Source organism: Dasypus novemcinctus, chromosome 7 (genome assembly GCF_030445035.2).
Source record: "Dasypus novemcinctus isolate mDasNov1 chromosome 7, mDasNov1.1.hap2, whole genome shotgun sequence".
Taxonomy (NCBI): domain Eukaryota; kingdom Metazoa; phylum Chordata; class Mammalia; order Cingulata; family Dasypodidae; genus Dasypus; species Dasypus novemcinctus.
In genome coordinates this window covers 49,974,477-49,988,963 of record NC_080679.1, presented here as the reverse complement: position 1 = coordinate 49,988,963, position 14,487 = coordinate 49,974,477, and the positions used below count along the sequence as shown (strand labels likewise).

At 36.7% G+C, this 14,487-nt stretch overlaps 1 protein-coding gene across 1 annotated transcript in view; it reads right to left on the bottom strand.

Moving 5' to 3' along the window:
* Window positions 1–14,487, bottom strand: part of DNAH7 (dynein axonemal heavy chain 7) — a 334,263-nt gene that overhangs the window by 4,643 nt on the left and 315,133 nt on the right. The window contains exons 61-63 of the mRNA XM_058300437.1: window positions 11,626–11,856; window positions 4,673–4,825; window positions 2,134–2,311 (exon numbers count right to left, since the gene is read on the bottom strand). Of these exons, the coding sequence (XP_058156420.1) occupies window positions 2,134–2,311; window positions 4,673–4,825; window positions 11,626–11,856 (562 nt within the window). The remainder of the gene's footprint in view (window positions 1–2,133; window positions 2,312–4,672; window positions 4,826–11,625; window positions 11,857–14,487) is intronic.

Below are 14,487 nucleotides of genomic sequence, written 5' to 3'. Positions count from 1 at the left end.
AAGAATAAAGGAATTCTGAACAAATTGCCAAGTTAATGATAAGTTAGGCATCTATGACTGGAATAAAAAATTATTAGGTATTAACCTAACATTTGTCCCAAAGATCTTTTACCCATGCATCTATTGTTCTTAAATGTGTTTCTGCAATAAAACTTTAAATGTTAAAGGAGAGTATAATAAAAGGTCATTTAAAATGTTGGATTAAATGCCATGGATTTGTAGGGGACACAAGCAACAGGATTTTTGGAATTTCCGTGAAAGCAACTGAAGGCCTATTATTATGTGCCAGACACTTCGCTAGACACTAAGGAAAGAAGGGTGAAGACAGACAAGGTCACTACTCTCTTGTTATATACATTGTAGTAGAGAAGACAGACAATAAAGGATAGAAATCATTGCACAGAATGACTAATGTACTGATGTTAATAAGCAGAGTTGTAAGAGAATAACGAGGTAGAGTGGGGCTTCAATAGACTGTCTGGAGGGTCTCTCAGATCAGCTTTAATTTAAGCTGCAATCTGAAGGTCAAGAAGTTCTTACTATGTTGAATCTGGGTTTAGGAAGTATGTACCAAGGTCTTAAAAAGGAAAGAGATTGAGGCATTTTAGGAACTGTCAGAGGGAAGGGAGGTCCTTGTTGAGGTTGTAGTATAGGCAGGTAGTGCCTAGATCATTCTTGGTTTCATAGTCATGATAAAGAGTCTGGATTTTATTCTAACTACAATGGGAAAAATATTTTTATTACCTTATTTAGTTGTTTGGATTTTCAATGGGAGCTACAGGGTGATGTGAATCTGTTTACATTTTTAAAAAATCTATGTGGCTGCTTTATAAATAAAGGATTGTAAGTGGGCACCAACAAAAGTGGAGAAACAAGATATGAGGCTAGAGCAGAAGTCTAGATAAAATGGTGGAGGCATTAGGGTTGTAGAAGAATGACTGCATGGGATGTGAGTATATAAGAGACAAGAAGAATGAAGAATCCATGATTTGCTGGCTGGCTGGTGGTAGCATTTATTGACATTCATTGTAAGTGTTATTTAGGAGACATCAAACTGGACATGTCAGGTAGACAGTTGGATTTAGATGTCTGAATCTCAAAGGAAAGATATAGACTGGAGATTTAAATTTGGAGGATATAAGCAAGGAGATTTGTTTAACAACACAGACAAGGATGAGTCATGTGGGGAGAGAATGTAATGAAAAAACAAGAAACAGTTAACAGGACTGAGTTCTTGGAACTCCGATAGATAGAAAAGAAAAAGCCAGCAAAGAAGCATGGCCATGGCTGTGGAGAAGAGGGAAATCAGGAGATGCTGATGTCCTAGAACCAGAAGGAAAATAATATCTCTGGAAAGAGGAAGCTTTCAACTGTTAAGATGAGTACAGAGAATATATGGGATATGTCAACATAGAAGTCACTAGTAACTGGCAAGAACAGCATCAGGTGATTGCAGAGGGTAAAAGTCTGGTAGGAATTAAGAATTGAAAACTTGGGGACAGCATGCAAAGACAATCATTGAAAATATTTGTTATAAAGAGGAGCAGAGACATGGGACAGTAGCTTAGGGGATGTGGATATCAAGAAAATTGGACTTGTTCATTGGTTTGTTATGAGAGATTCTAGAACATTTTATATGCTGATAAGAATTATCCAGTACAGAAAGAAGATACTGTTGATTCTGAAAAGAGAGGGTATAAGTGAGGGAACAAAGTCCTTGAAAGGAGAAAGAAAATGGGATCTGGACCTCCAGAGAGTACAGATGTTGATAGAGTTATAGGTTTGATTGTGGCAAAAGTTCTCTTCTGATAGCTTATTTTTTCAATGAAGGGTGGGGTGAGATATGAGGGCAGAGTGAATTGAAAAGAAGGCATAAGTGGTCATTTTGAGGGTGGGAAAGCAAATCTCCTAAGGAATAGCTGTAGGATTGTTCACCTATTTTTATCATTTTATCTTCATTTGCTCTATAATTATCTCTCTGTCTCTGTGTTTCCATAAATTTTCTCTCAACTACTTAAGTGTAACTTTCATAGCTTAGGATTACTATTTTAACAGGCAAGAAAAATAATCAAGAATATTATATTTTTGTTCAGTGCTCAGATATGAGCCAACTCATACTGTCACTGCACTTACCATCTTCGGGAGCATTTTTATATTCTTTATCTTCCATCACTTCGTAGTCAAACCCAAGTAGATCAATGGGAATAGTGTATTTCCTGGCATAGTTCTGCTGGGCACCAGTCAGAAAGGCTTGTGTGAAGAAGAAGCCAGAAAGCCAGAAGACTGGAGGAGGGCCAACCTCATACCATTGCTGTGGTGTCAAAACATAGACATCCTAACAACAGAGACTTTCAACTCTTTAAATGCAACACTGTTTAAGAAAATTTGACTGAAGACACTCCCCTTACTATCTTTTATGTTAACTAGTGAATAAGCCAACACTCTGAGGAACAGTGAGCCATATTCTCAATTCAAAAATAAGTAGTAAATTCAGTGTTGGTTCTGACATTGGTTTCATAACCATAACACTAGTTTGGGAATCACAATATGCATGAGTACAAATATAAATCATTATTTTATTTCATGCCCAATAGTCCTTCAGGAAAGCCCTACTATATTGAGCAACTAATATACATTGTTTCACCATATATCATGTTACATGATTGAACAGAGAAGAGAGTCCCATAAAGTCTGATCAGAAAGTCATGTTTTCACTTTGTTTCTTTCCAATAAGTCATTTGTACCCAGTAGAATATTTCTTTGGAAGTTTTTCCCTCCTACTTTACTAAAATGCAATGAAATTCAACATATGGAAATGTAACATTGTACAAGGAACTATCAGAAGAAGCAGGGTAGTGACGGTGTAAGGGCTTTATGTATATCAAGATATCTTGATTTTCTGTTCACATCACAGTTTTCTAATGCTGAGCTAGTTGAATACTGACTTTAACTAAATAGTTAGTGAATTATAGAAGTCAAGTTGGATGAAATGAAGTTGAAATAGCTTTTCCCATTGGTAGAACTTTCATCTTTCAAGAAAAACCTGAATTCCTTAATACTGACTCGAGTCTGAAAGAAAGCCTGTTATGAAAAGGGAGTTTTCACGTTTAGGCATTTTGTCCCTGCAGATATTTCTTCATAGACAGTTCTGGATGCATTGTGTACAGAGCCTAGGAAATGGATACTTCTAACTGATATAACTGTTAAGAACATAGTTAGGCGGCGGACTTGGCCCACTGGTTAGGGCGTCCGTTTACCACATGGGAGATCCGTGGTTCAAACCACGGGCCTCTTGTCTGTGTGGAGCTGGCCCATGCGCAGTGCTGATGTGTGCAAGGAGTGCCCTGCCACGCAGGGGTGCCCCATGGGTAGGGGAGCCCCATGTGCAAGGAGTGTGCCCCATAAGGAGAGCTGCCCACCACGAAAGAAAGTGCAGCCTACCCAGGAATGGGTGCCGTACACATGGAGAACTGACACAACAAGATGACGCAACAAAAAGTAACACAGATTCCCATACCGCTGACAACAACAGAAGTGGACAAAGAAGATGCAGCAAATAGACACAGAGAACAGACAACCGGGATAGGGGGAGAAGGGGAGAGAAATAAAGAAATAAATCTTAAAAAAAAAAAAGAACATAGTTAAACACAAATATTACCAGATAATTGGGAAATAGGCTTCTGCCAACTTAACATTTCCAAAACTATTAGCTATTGAGGTCATTACTGTCTTGGGCTGAACCAGCACGACTTAGAAGACTGCTGGGAAAGGGAGAAATAATCTTTCTTACTGGTAGCTTTCCTGGTTTATTGTTGTTGTTGTTGTTGTTCAACATGATCTGTACTAGGTATCTACCTAAATATATAATGAAAAAAAATCGATATAGTCAATTGTTTTCTGTGTTCAAATGTCACTGACTTGAACTTTTTACTTTACTGACACAAGTATTTGCTCCTAAAGAAGTTTTCAGAAATTCTACTTCCAATACTGGTGTAGCAATTTGATATTATTGATGAATCCCAAAAAGTAAACTGGTCTTTTCCTTTGAGCGTGATTAAATTATGATTAGGACTTTGATTGGGCCATGTCAGTAGGATGTTGAGTCCCTGCCACCTTGGTGGGTCAGAACGCACAGAGAAAACAACAGAGCAGAAGAATTAGTTGTAGTTTTGAGCTGGAGCCTGGGAAGAGGATCAGAGCAGCTGAGCCCAGAGAGAATCGAGCCCCGAGGAGAGAGACAGAGCTGGTCACCTGATATGCTACAATTGGCCTTGTGGAGAGAGCAGAGCATCTTATCCAGAAAGAAACAAGCCCTAGGAAGAGAGGAACACAGGAAACCTGAACTCTTGGCAGACATTGGCAGCCATCTTGCTCCAACACATGCAACGGACTTTGGTGAGGGAAGTAACTCATGCTTTATGGCCTGGTAACTGCAAGCATCTACCCCAAATAAATACCCTTTATGAAAACCAACAGATTTTTGGTATTTTGTATTACCACCTCTTTTGGCTGACAAATACAACTAGTATTTCCATTAGTCAATGCAACAGTTACATAAATTACATGCAATATTAAGTTATGGTCATTTGTGCCTGCAATGCACATCACACTAGTTTTGACAAAATGAAACCAGAAGAAACTTAACAATATATGATGGTTTGGATGAACTTACCTGCAAGAATTTTAGTCTTGCAAGGAAGTCGTTTACATAGCTGCCAAGTGGTTTAAGGCTTGGGTAGGATTTTCCCATCCACATTCCTGGAATTTTGACATTCAGAATGCTGCTAACCACCTCTTCAAGATCTGCAGACATCACTAAAAGCCCCTGGAACACATTTAACCTTTGGTTAACATAAAAGGATAGAGATGTGAACAACCCCCTCCTAAACACCTCCATAATTATCCTGTGTTTATAATTTTGAATCATTAAGGTTGAGTCATATAGCAAAAAAAAAAAAAAGAGAGAGAAAGTAAAGATATTTGCTTTTGCCCACAAGTAAGTCATGGAGTCTTTGAACTATTCCTTAGAAAAACATTAACAGTCTTCATTTAACCAAATTCTAATGAAAAGTCTCTTAATCAAAACTTGGCAACACACTAGCTATTCAATCACAGCCTTTGACTTCATTTACTCATCTATTAAACGGACAATATATCTGTTCTCCTTATTAAAAGAGCTGTTATGAATATAAAATTAGGAAAATGATACAAAATTTTAAAATACCCTGGAATCCAATTGTGAAGTCTAATTGGCCTAATCGCATTTTGAATTGCTGGTGCACTGATATTAAAAATTGGAGGCCCTTGAAAATCCCTGCCTATTTGATCTGGCTATTATGTCAGCTGCCATTGTCATTTATGTTTTTGCCATAGTCAATGTTCTTTCAACTAACATATGGGGAAGCTTTTGGAGAAAATATGATGGATTAAACACACACATTTCATTTGCCTCTTTCCCTAACCTCACTTAAACGATAAGGGATTCTTTTAAAAAGCATTAAGTCCATAAGTACAGAAACAAAAGGGAAAAGGACAATGACAATTGGATTTTGGAAGATTGAAAGCATATGAACTGCTAGTAGCTGATTTAGCAGTCAGGAAAATCCTGATCCTAAACTGGTAGGGGGAAAACTAAGAATCAACCAGATGTACATTGCAGAATACCCACAAATCTTGGGAAGTGGAAGCCTTAAATACTTCTGAAAGTGAGGAGAAGAGGATGGTAGTAAATAAAAAGGATTGCGTTTGAAAATCAACACTTCTAGTTCTTCTCTCCCCAAACTGCACTTTACCTACCTTAAATGAAACCTGGAGGAGAAAATAGAAATCCCTGGAGTGGGGGACACTGGGCCCAGTTGAGGTCAGAGTTACCATGCTGAAATCAGCAGGATTAAGTAAATATATATATACATTGGATGCTGGGATCCTTGAGGCATCTTTCCTCTCTTGGCTTCCAGAATACTAGAAGCCAGTCTATTATCTTCCAGCAAGGACACAGGAAGAAGCAGGTCAAGACAAAATACTTAACGATACTGAGCCATCAGTTTCTTAGCCAAACAGCACAGCCAGATTACCCTACAGTGACTACCACAGTCAAAAATCGTGCCAATGTTCCCATAGTGTACACTTCACAGGATAATGCCCTACTCTAAAATATAAGCAGACAACTCCAATTTACGAGACATCTGAGGAAGGTTTCTCACATGAAAGAGGAATTTTTGAATTATGCATTCAATTAAAAATATTTAAAGGAGTATTCAGATTTTCTATTTCTTTGCCTATCAATTTTGGTAATGTATTTTTCCAAGAATTTGTCTATTTCATTAATATTTTAAGAATTATTGGCCCAAAGTTTTCATATCATCTTAAGACCTCTTAGATAAAGATAGATATATTGTGATGTCCCCTTTCCATTATTGACATTAGTTTTCTGTTTCTCTCTTTTTCTTGATTGGTCTGCCAGAGTAAATGAGTTCTATCAGTCTTTTTATTTTATTTTATTTTTTTAAATGTAATACTTTATTTAAAGCTCAAGCCAACAATTATGTAGCCTTTTTGGTATAAGTGGACCCTTCGATGGGCAAGGCTAAGAAGTGGGCGTGCCCAGTGACTCGCCTGCTTGTGAGTGTGCCAGAGTATGGTACTTTATTTTTTTTAAGATTTATTTTATTTATTTCTCTCACCTTCCTCGCTGTTGTCTGCTCTCTGTGTCCATTCACTGTGTGTTCTTCTGCATCCATTTGCATTGTCAGGCAGCACTGAGAAACTGTGTCTTTTTGTTGCATAATCTTGCTGCATCAGCTCTGTGTGTGTGTGGCGCCACTTTTGAGCGGGCTGTGCTTTTTTCATGTGGGGTGGCTCTCCTTGCGGGGCACACTCCTTGCGTGTGGGGCACCCTGCCCTGCCTTGTGCGTGGCAGCACTGTACATGGGCCAGCTCACCACACAGGTCAGGAGACCCTGGGGATCGAATCCTGGACCCTCCATATGGTAGGTGAATGCTCTATCAGTTGAGTCACTCCACTTCCTCAGGTCTTTTTTTTTTTTTAAGATTTATATTTTATTTCTTCCCCCCCCCCCCCATCCCCAGTTGTCTGCTCTCTGTATCCATTCCCTGTGTGTTCTTCTGTGATCACTTCTATCCATATCAGCAGCACCAGGATCTCTGTTTCTTTTTTGTTGCATCATCTTGTGTCAGCTCTCCATATGTGTGGCATCATTCTTGGGCAGGTTGCACTTTATTTCATGCTGGGCGGCTCTCCTTATGGGGTGCACTCCTTGTGCATGGGGCTCCCCTATGCGGGGGACACCCCTATGTGGCAGGGCACTCCTTGCGCGCATCAGCACTGCGCATGGGTCAGCTCATCACACGGGTCAGGAGGCACGGGGTTTGAACCGCGGACCTCCCATGTGGTAGGCGGATGCCCTATCCATTGGGCCAAGTCCGCTTCCCTCCCCCAGTCTTTTTAAATAACCACCATTGGGCTTTGTTGAATCTCTATTGCTTGTTTTCTATTTCATTAATTTTTGCTTTTATTTCATTGGCTTTTTTCCTTTCTAACATTTATTTGATTATTTATTATTAACATTTTTGTTTGTTGATATGTTCATTATGATTTTATTTTTGAATTTCTATTTTTATTATTTTTCCTTGTGCCATATGCTATTAATAGTATGTCTGCAATTCCATACACACAGGAATTTCAGTTGTTTTTTTGTTTTTCTTTCGCGGCTTAATTCTACTGTGATTAGAGAATATACTCTGATGATCTCATGCCTTTTACTACACTTGCTTTATGGTTGTTGTATGGTCAATGTTTGTAAGTGTTCCATACGAACTTGAAAAAAAATGTGTCATATCTTGTTGGAGGTGGTATTCAATAAACACCAGTTAGGTCGGTTTGTAAGTGGTGTTGTTCAAATCTTCTATACTCATATGCTAGTGCTTCTCCTTCCCTTCCTTCATTCCTTCTCTTCCCCTCCCTCACCTCACCCCTTCTCTTTTCTCCTCCCCTGCCTCTTTACTCCCCACTCTTGAGAGTGTCATAACTACATGCTCATCATGCTACAAATGAATGATTTTATCTGGGGGTACTCTTTAATTGGTTTTCCAATAAACTCAATTCTATTCCTTCTAGGAAAATGACTCAAATGTTTACCTTTTCTTGTTCCTCCTCAAACAAGAACTGAATCATGCATAGTTTTACCAGGCCATTGTTTGGGAAGTGAGTGTAGAAGGATTAGGAAAAACATGTCCTTTAACAATTCCTCAGAATCAAACAGTAATGAAGCAGAAGTTAAAACTAGCAAACTAGACCTCTGAAGCAGAATGACCCATCACTGAGAAAAAACCTCTGGGTTTTAGAAAATTATAAAATTAATTGACAATACTTAAAAGCCAGGACGATAAAAACTAACAATGTCTCTCACCTCTTCAGATTGCTTCATATTAGATAAAAGTTTGATGCAATTCACAAATTTACACTTCTCTATTACAACTGGAAAAACAAGATGATCAAGTAGAAAGAATACATATTTTAGAGCCAGAAGGACCCAGAATTAAATCCTGATTTCACTATTTACAGGCCTTGTGTGGCCTTAAATAAATTCTTTAACCAATCTGAGCCTCATTTTCCTCATCAGTGCCAGAAACAATTTGGCATTTAATAAAGGTTTACTAAATAGAAAGGATTGTTGAAATTATTTGAGTCAATGTATGTAAAGGCCAAGCTCAGAAACAAATAAACAACAGCTGGTACTTATCAGTATTACTGAGAGAAGTCAGAAGTTCTGATTTATTTTCCATCCTAAATAGATCAAAATATTTGTCATTTTATTAAAGGGAAAAATATGTTGGGGTATATCAAAATGATATACTACTGCTGAAGGAAGCAATGATGGGTTGAGTACATAGAGTCGTCAATGAATATATTAACATTTACCACTTACAAGCCATTTTTTTGCCAACCGCTCATTTCAAATGGGCCACAATTTATATGTATACCCCCATGCCTCTTCCTCAATATTCTCTTATGAAATTTTAAAAACTGACTGGTCTATATTCTTAAAAAATATCATCAAAGACAAGAAACCATTCCAAAATAAAACGAGACTAAAGAGACATGACAACTAAATGCAATATCTGATCCTGACCTGAAACCTGTACTAGAAAAGTGTTTCTATAAAAGACATAATTAGGACAACTGACAAAACTGGAATACTGACATTGATTAGATACAAATATATCAAGATTATAATCACTGGATTTGATCATTGTACTGTGGTTTTGTAACACTGAAGTACTGCAGGATAAAGGGATATAAAGTAAGCACCTATTCTCATGTAATTTAAAAAACATTAATATACGTATGTGGATATACAAACACATGTAATACAGAGAGAGAGAATGGTAAAGTGATAAAGCAAATGTGGCAAATTCAGGAGAATATAATTTTTCTGAGTATATCTTTAAAAAATCACAAACTGGGTCATGAAATACATAAAATTGTATGTCTTGCTTTTTTCATATTATCAATATATTTTGGCTTATTTTAATTTCAGTAACTAAAATGCTTATTTTCATTTCAGTTTTTATTGATGGGCATTCCATTGTGGAGATCCATCTTAATTACTGAAAAATAAGCTTTTAGATTTATTTTCAATCATTTACAATGAACATTTTGCTATCTGACATATATGCACATGTATAAATATATCTTCAGGCTAATGGAAATTTGACATTTTGACTGTATTGCCAAATTGTGCCCCAATATGGTTACGTCAATTCACACTTCCACCATCAATATATGAGGATTCCTGATAACCAACACCCTTATCAATAAATAGATAGTAATAAATGTTTAAATATTTGCTAGGATACTGGGTATACAAAACTTGAAACTGTTTATATTAGTATGTCTTTAACATTGGTACAAAATTGATTTTATGTTGATCCAATAAGTTTCTATTTCTACTTATTTACATTTTTAGTTTCTTAGTAGAGCCTTGAAGTTTTTTTCTAATATAGGCTTGACATGTTCCTTTGTTAAATTTATTGTAAGAATTTACCATTTATGTAACTATAAGAAATAAGTTTTGTCCTAGATATTTTGCAACTGGCTATGGTTTATATACTGAATATTGTTATTTTTATGATCAAAATTTTACAAAACACACCAGTTTTACTACATGACCAGAGAATGTGACATGTAATTTTCCCAGGTAGATTGGTTGGGTCACATCACTGAGAAATCAAGAAAATAAGTGAACCTAATACGTGGATTTATGTTGCCACATTACCTCAGAGGTCAACACAAGTTAGGTGTTTCAAATTTGATACATTTTCTCCCCCAAATTTTGGAAATATGAAGAAAATGGTGAAAGAATATTAAGGTAAAGTTAATTATAAGTACCTTATATGAGTTGGGTGGTTGGGTGGGGGTAATTGATGCTTCAAAGTAATCCATACTCATCAGTACTATCAAAATATTTGAGATAATTTATAAATTTCATATCTAAATATAATCAGTATGTTGCTGACTCTGAAATTTACCTCCAGTTTTGACCTCCTCCTTGAATTCTAGAGCATCTAGCTAGCAACCAACCCAACCTTTCCAAAGGTAGACCTTTCCAATGGGTCTACCAGGAATTTGAAAATTAACATGACTAAAACACAAGTCTTGATTTTCTCTCTCAAATCTGTTCCTTCCCCAGCTCTTCCACTTGCTTAGGCCAACAATTTAAGAGCTATCCTTGACTCTTTCTTTCTTGTTCATATCCATATCAATTTGCAACCAGCCTAGTAGACTGCTCATTTAATAATAACTAAAATCCAGCCATTCCCCACCACCCCCAATGCTCCTACTGCAGACCAACTCAGCAGGACTGTCTCATTAATGTGTCTGGTCTCTGCCTGCATCCTTGTTCCCCTGCAGTCCTTTTTGCAGTGGTCAGAGTGAAATTTAAAAATATAAAATAGATCATATCTCTTCAGTTCTCAAAACGCTCTTAAGGCTTCTCTTTACCTTAGACTTTAGAATAAAATTCAAGTCCCTGATCATGGCCCTTAAGGCCATCACAATCGGGTTCCTGGTGTCCTACCATCCCCCTAATGCTCACTCTACTCTAGTCACACCAGTCCTCCTTTTTGTGTTCATGGACCATGCCAAGCTTGTTCTTGTCAAGACCTTTGCACTAGCTATACCCTTTGCCTGAAATGTTTTTCCCTCCATTGTTCCATGGCTTGCTTCTTCATCTCTTTGGGGCCTCTCTGGCCCAGCCTGGTTGGAAGAGCTTCTTGCCCATCATTCTCTACTCATTACCAATCTATTTTTTCCCCCATAGAACCTATCACTTACTGAAATCATATATTTACTTATTTGTTAATAGTCTTCCTCACTAAAATACAAGCTCCTTAGCACATCTCTTCTCCATCATTATCGAACACAGTCTTTATTTTACTTATTTATCTGTTGATTAACTATTACCTAAGAATTCTATAAGCTCCTCAAGGACAGAGATTTTTTTCTATGCGAGAACCAAGAAAAGTGTTTGCACAGAATCTGTACCCAAATAAACGAATGACCTATTTAATTCAATGATTTTTCTTTGATGTATTTCAACTTACCTTGATTGCTTTCTGAATGTTAATGCATGATTCTCTTATGGTCTTCAGCAATTTATTGAACCGTCCCATCTCTTGTACAAGTACAGTGTTCATGCTCTGAGTGTAAGTTGTTGGGTATCTCCTCATGGCAGCCTCAATGTCAAAATCATTTGGAAGTTTACCCAAGATGTCACCAGCTACCTCATTTACTACCTCATCTGATGATTTTGCACCAGCACCTGCTGAACGAGACTATAAAGAATCCAAATTAGAAATCAGAAATCCTAAGAAAGGTCTAAGAATAGCTGAATAGGAAAGTTCCCCAGACAACTCTCTATAAAAGTGAATACTACATGGCTCTTTTATCCATGGTCCTCCTCCACACAAGATTTATTAAATGATGACAATAGGCATGTGGGTGGATTTTTGAGAAATAAGGACATTAGAGAGAAGGAAGAAGAGCATTATGGTATTCAAAGCTCAAAAGGGTATAGAGGAAGCAAATAAGCTTCTGGGTAGAGGGAAAGGAATAGATGTTGCAGAAAAAGGGAGAATAAATGTTATTTACATTGGTGGGGGTGGCCAAATGATGACAGGCATTTAAAGCACATAAGAATTAAATCTAATATAGTGCTTTAAGAAAGTCTGCCACAAAATATATTTGCTGATAACGTTGGTGCCACTGGTTACCCAAAACAGAAATATAGTTTTCTCCTTGAACCATGAGGGCAAAGAAAATAAGCTCATCTCCTCTAAGTAGTAGGAAGAGTTATGGAGAAAAGGCAGACATTAGTGATTCACACTGAAAGCAAGGAAGGGGAATTTAATTTCAATTTAAGTTTTATATGTTTACTGTGGCACTGTGTAAATGAATCTATATTTTCTGGAAAAACTCTTAAATCCTCAAAACAAATGAGTGGAGAGTGAGCAAGTGTGTGGGTATTTTGGGTGAGGTGTGTATGTGTATGTGCACGCGCGTGCGTGTGTTGAATGAGAGAAAGAATGAGCACTATTAGAATATAAATGGACATATCATTTTTTCCTCAATCCCAGGAAATTGTATTTATTCTTTTATCAGATTTACATTTCCTGGCTTCTTTCTATACTGGATGTCTTCTATAAATATTAATTTTATTTATGTTTCCACTGTGACTTTTAGCACTACCTACTAAATACCACAAGATCTTATGACATTGCACAATAAAATAATTAAATGGTAAATTCCAATTACTTTCTAGTAAAAAAAAGTGATATACCAATATAAGAATCCTTTATTATGATCCCAAAGTACTGGTTTTACAACCAATTATATAAAACAAATCATAGGGGATGAAGAAGATAGTGAATATTTGGGGGGAAAAAAGTGAAATACCTATTGCTATCGCATTTATGCAATCATATGATTTCTGTTTATTTAAATATTGATGTGCATACTAAGTCCTATAAACACATGAAAAATGTCCCTATTTTCTAACAATACTGTGCCCCACAACACACACCTGCACACATAAAATCTCAAGCTTACAGCCCTTCAAAAAAACATAAGAAAAATACTTTATTAACATAGACATTTCCCTTACCCATTTCTCACTCACCAAAAGCACATAATTGGGGTGACAGGGTTTGAAACTATGAAACTTGTATTATCCAATTGATATTGAGAATTAAGTGCAAGTAGATGTTATTTATTTAGAATTATTTAACTTAGCTTTTTCCTTTTTTTTTTTTACCACCTTTGCTTAGAGCTTTCACACATGTAACCTGAATTCTTCTAAAGGTTATTTTCCTTTTATCAAACAAATAAAGATAAGTAGAGTACATTTTCAAGGAGACATATCAGAGCTTAACATTTTCAAAGATCTTAAATCATTTCTAGTTTAATAATATTTCAAATGGAAACAATTTCCCTATTCAAGATAGGCAGTTAAACTTAAGCAAAAGAGCTCTGTAAAAGTAACATACATTTTTAACTCCAATCCCTCTCTGTCTCTCGTAATTTTTCTAAGGTTTATTAGGCAGCTATATGATGTAAAAGTCTTGTCATTGTTAACTTGCTCTCCCAGCTCTGCAGTTCTATCTCTTTGTCTCTGAATCGTGGAAAACTCAATCTAGAATCATTGAGCTACTGCCTACCCATTACTGCAATTGAACTGCCAATCTGAGTTTGAGGATATTGAAAGAGGTTGTTTAATTACATACTAAGAGGCTACCCCTTGTGTATTTAAACTCATTTGTTTGGTTCTGAGTCATTTTCTGTTGGAATGAGTCCACTGTTTTACATATTCTGTAATGTGGCATACCCCATTAAGTTTAAATAAAGCCAAAATACACTACAAATGTCCTGTTGTCAGATTATTGTGTATTATTACATGCATCTAATTTTCCTAAAGATTGACTTATTTATACCCGTATATACACATATGCCCAGACAGTAACTGGTTTTATTGCTATTAACATGTAAAGTGGACATAAAATGGATTTTGTCCTTTTCGGCTTCTTAGAAGATGCATCTTAGAGTAGACAAGAAGTAAGGGTTCCATGGACTCTTCCATCAGTGATAACATACCACATTATGCTCCTAATCTGGTTCTTTTAGCTTTTTCGTTATCTCTGGCAATCTGCCTTCTATGCTTTTTGCCATTTTTTAATTCTAGAGAGATACCTTATCAAGGTGATTAAGAACCCAGATTCTGGAGGTAAATAGTAGAAGCCAGATAGCTTGAATATGAGTCCTGGCTTGCAATTGTTTTAGCTGAGTTTGAGCTGGTTACTTAATCCTTCTGTGCCTCAGTTCTCTCGCTGGACAGTGGGACTAATACTACCCCTACAATCTCATAGGATTATCATAAGCAGTACATTGTTTAATATATATAAAGCACTTAG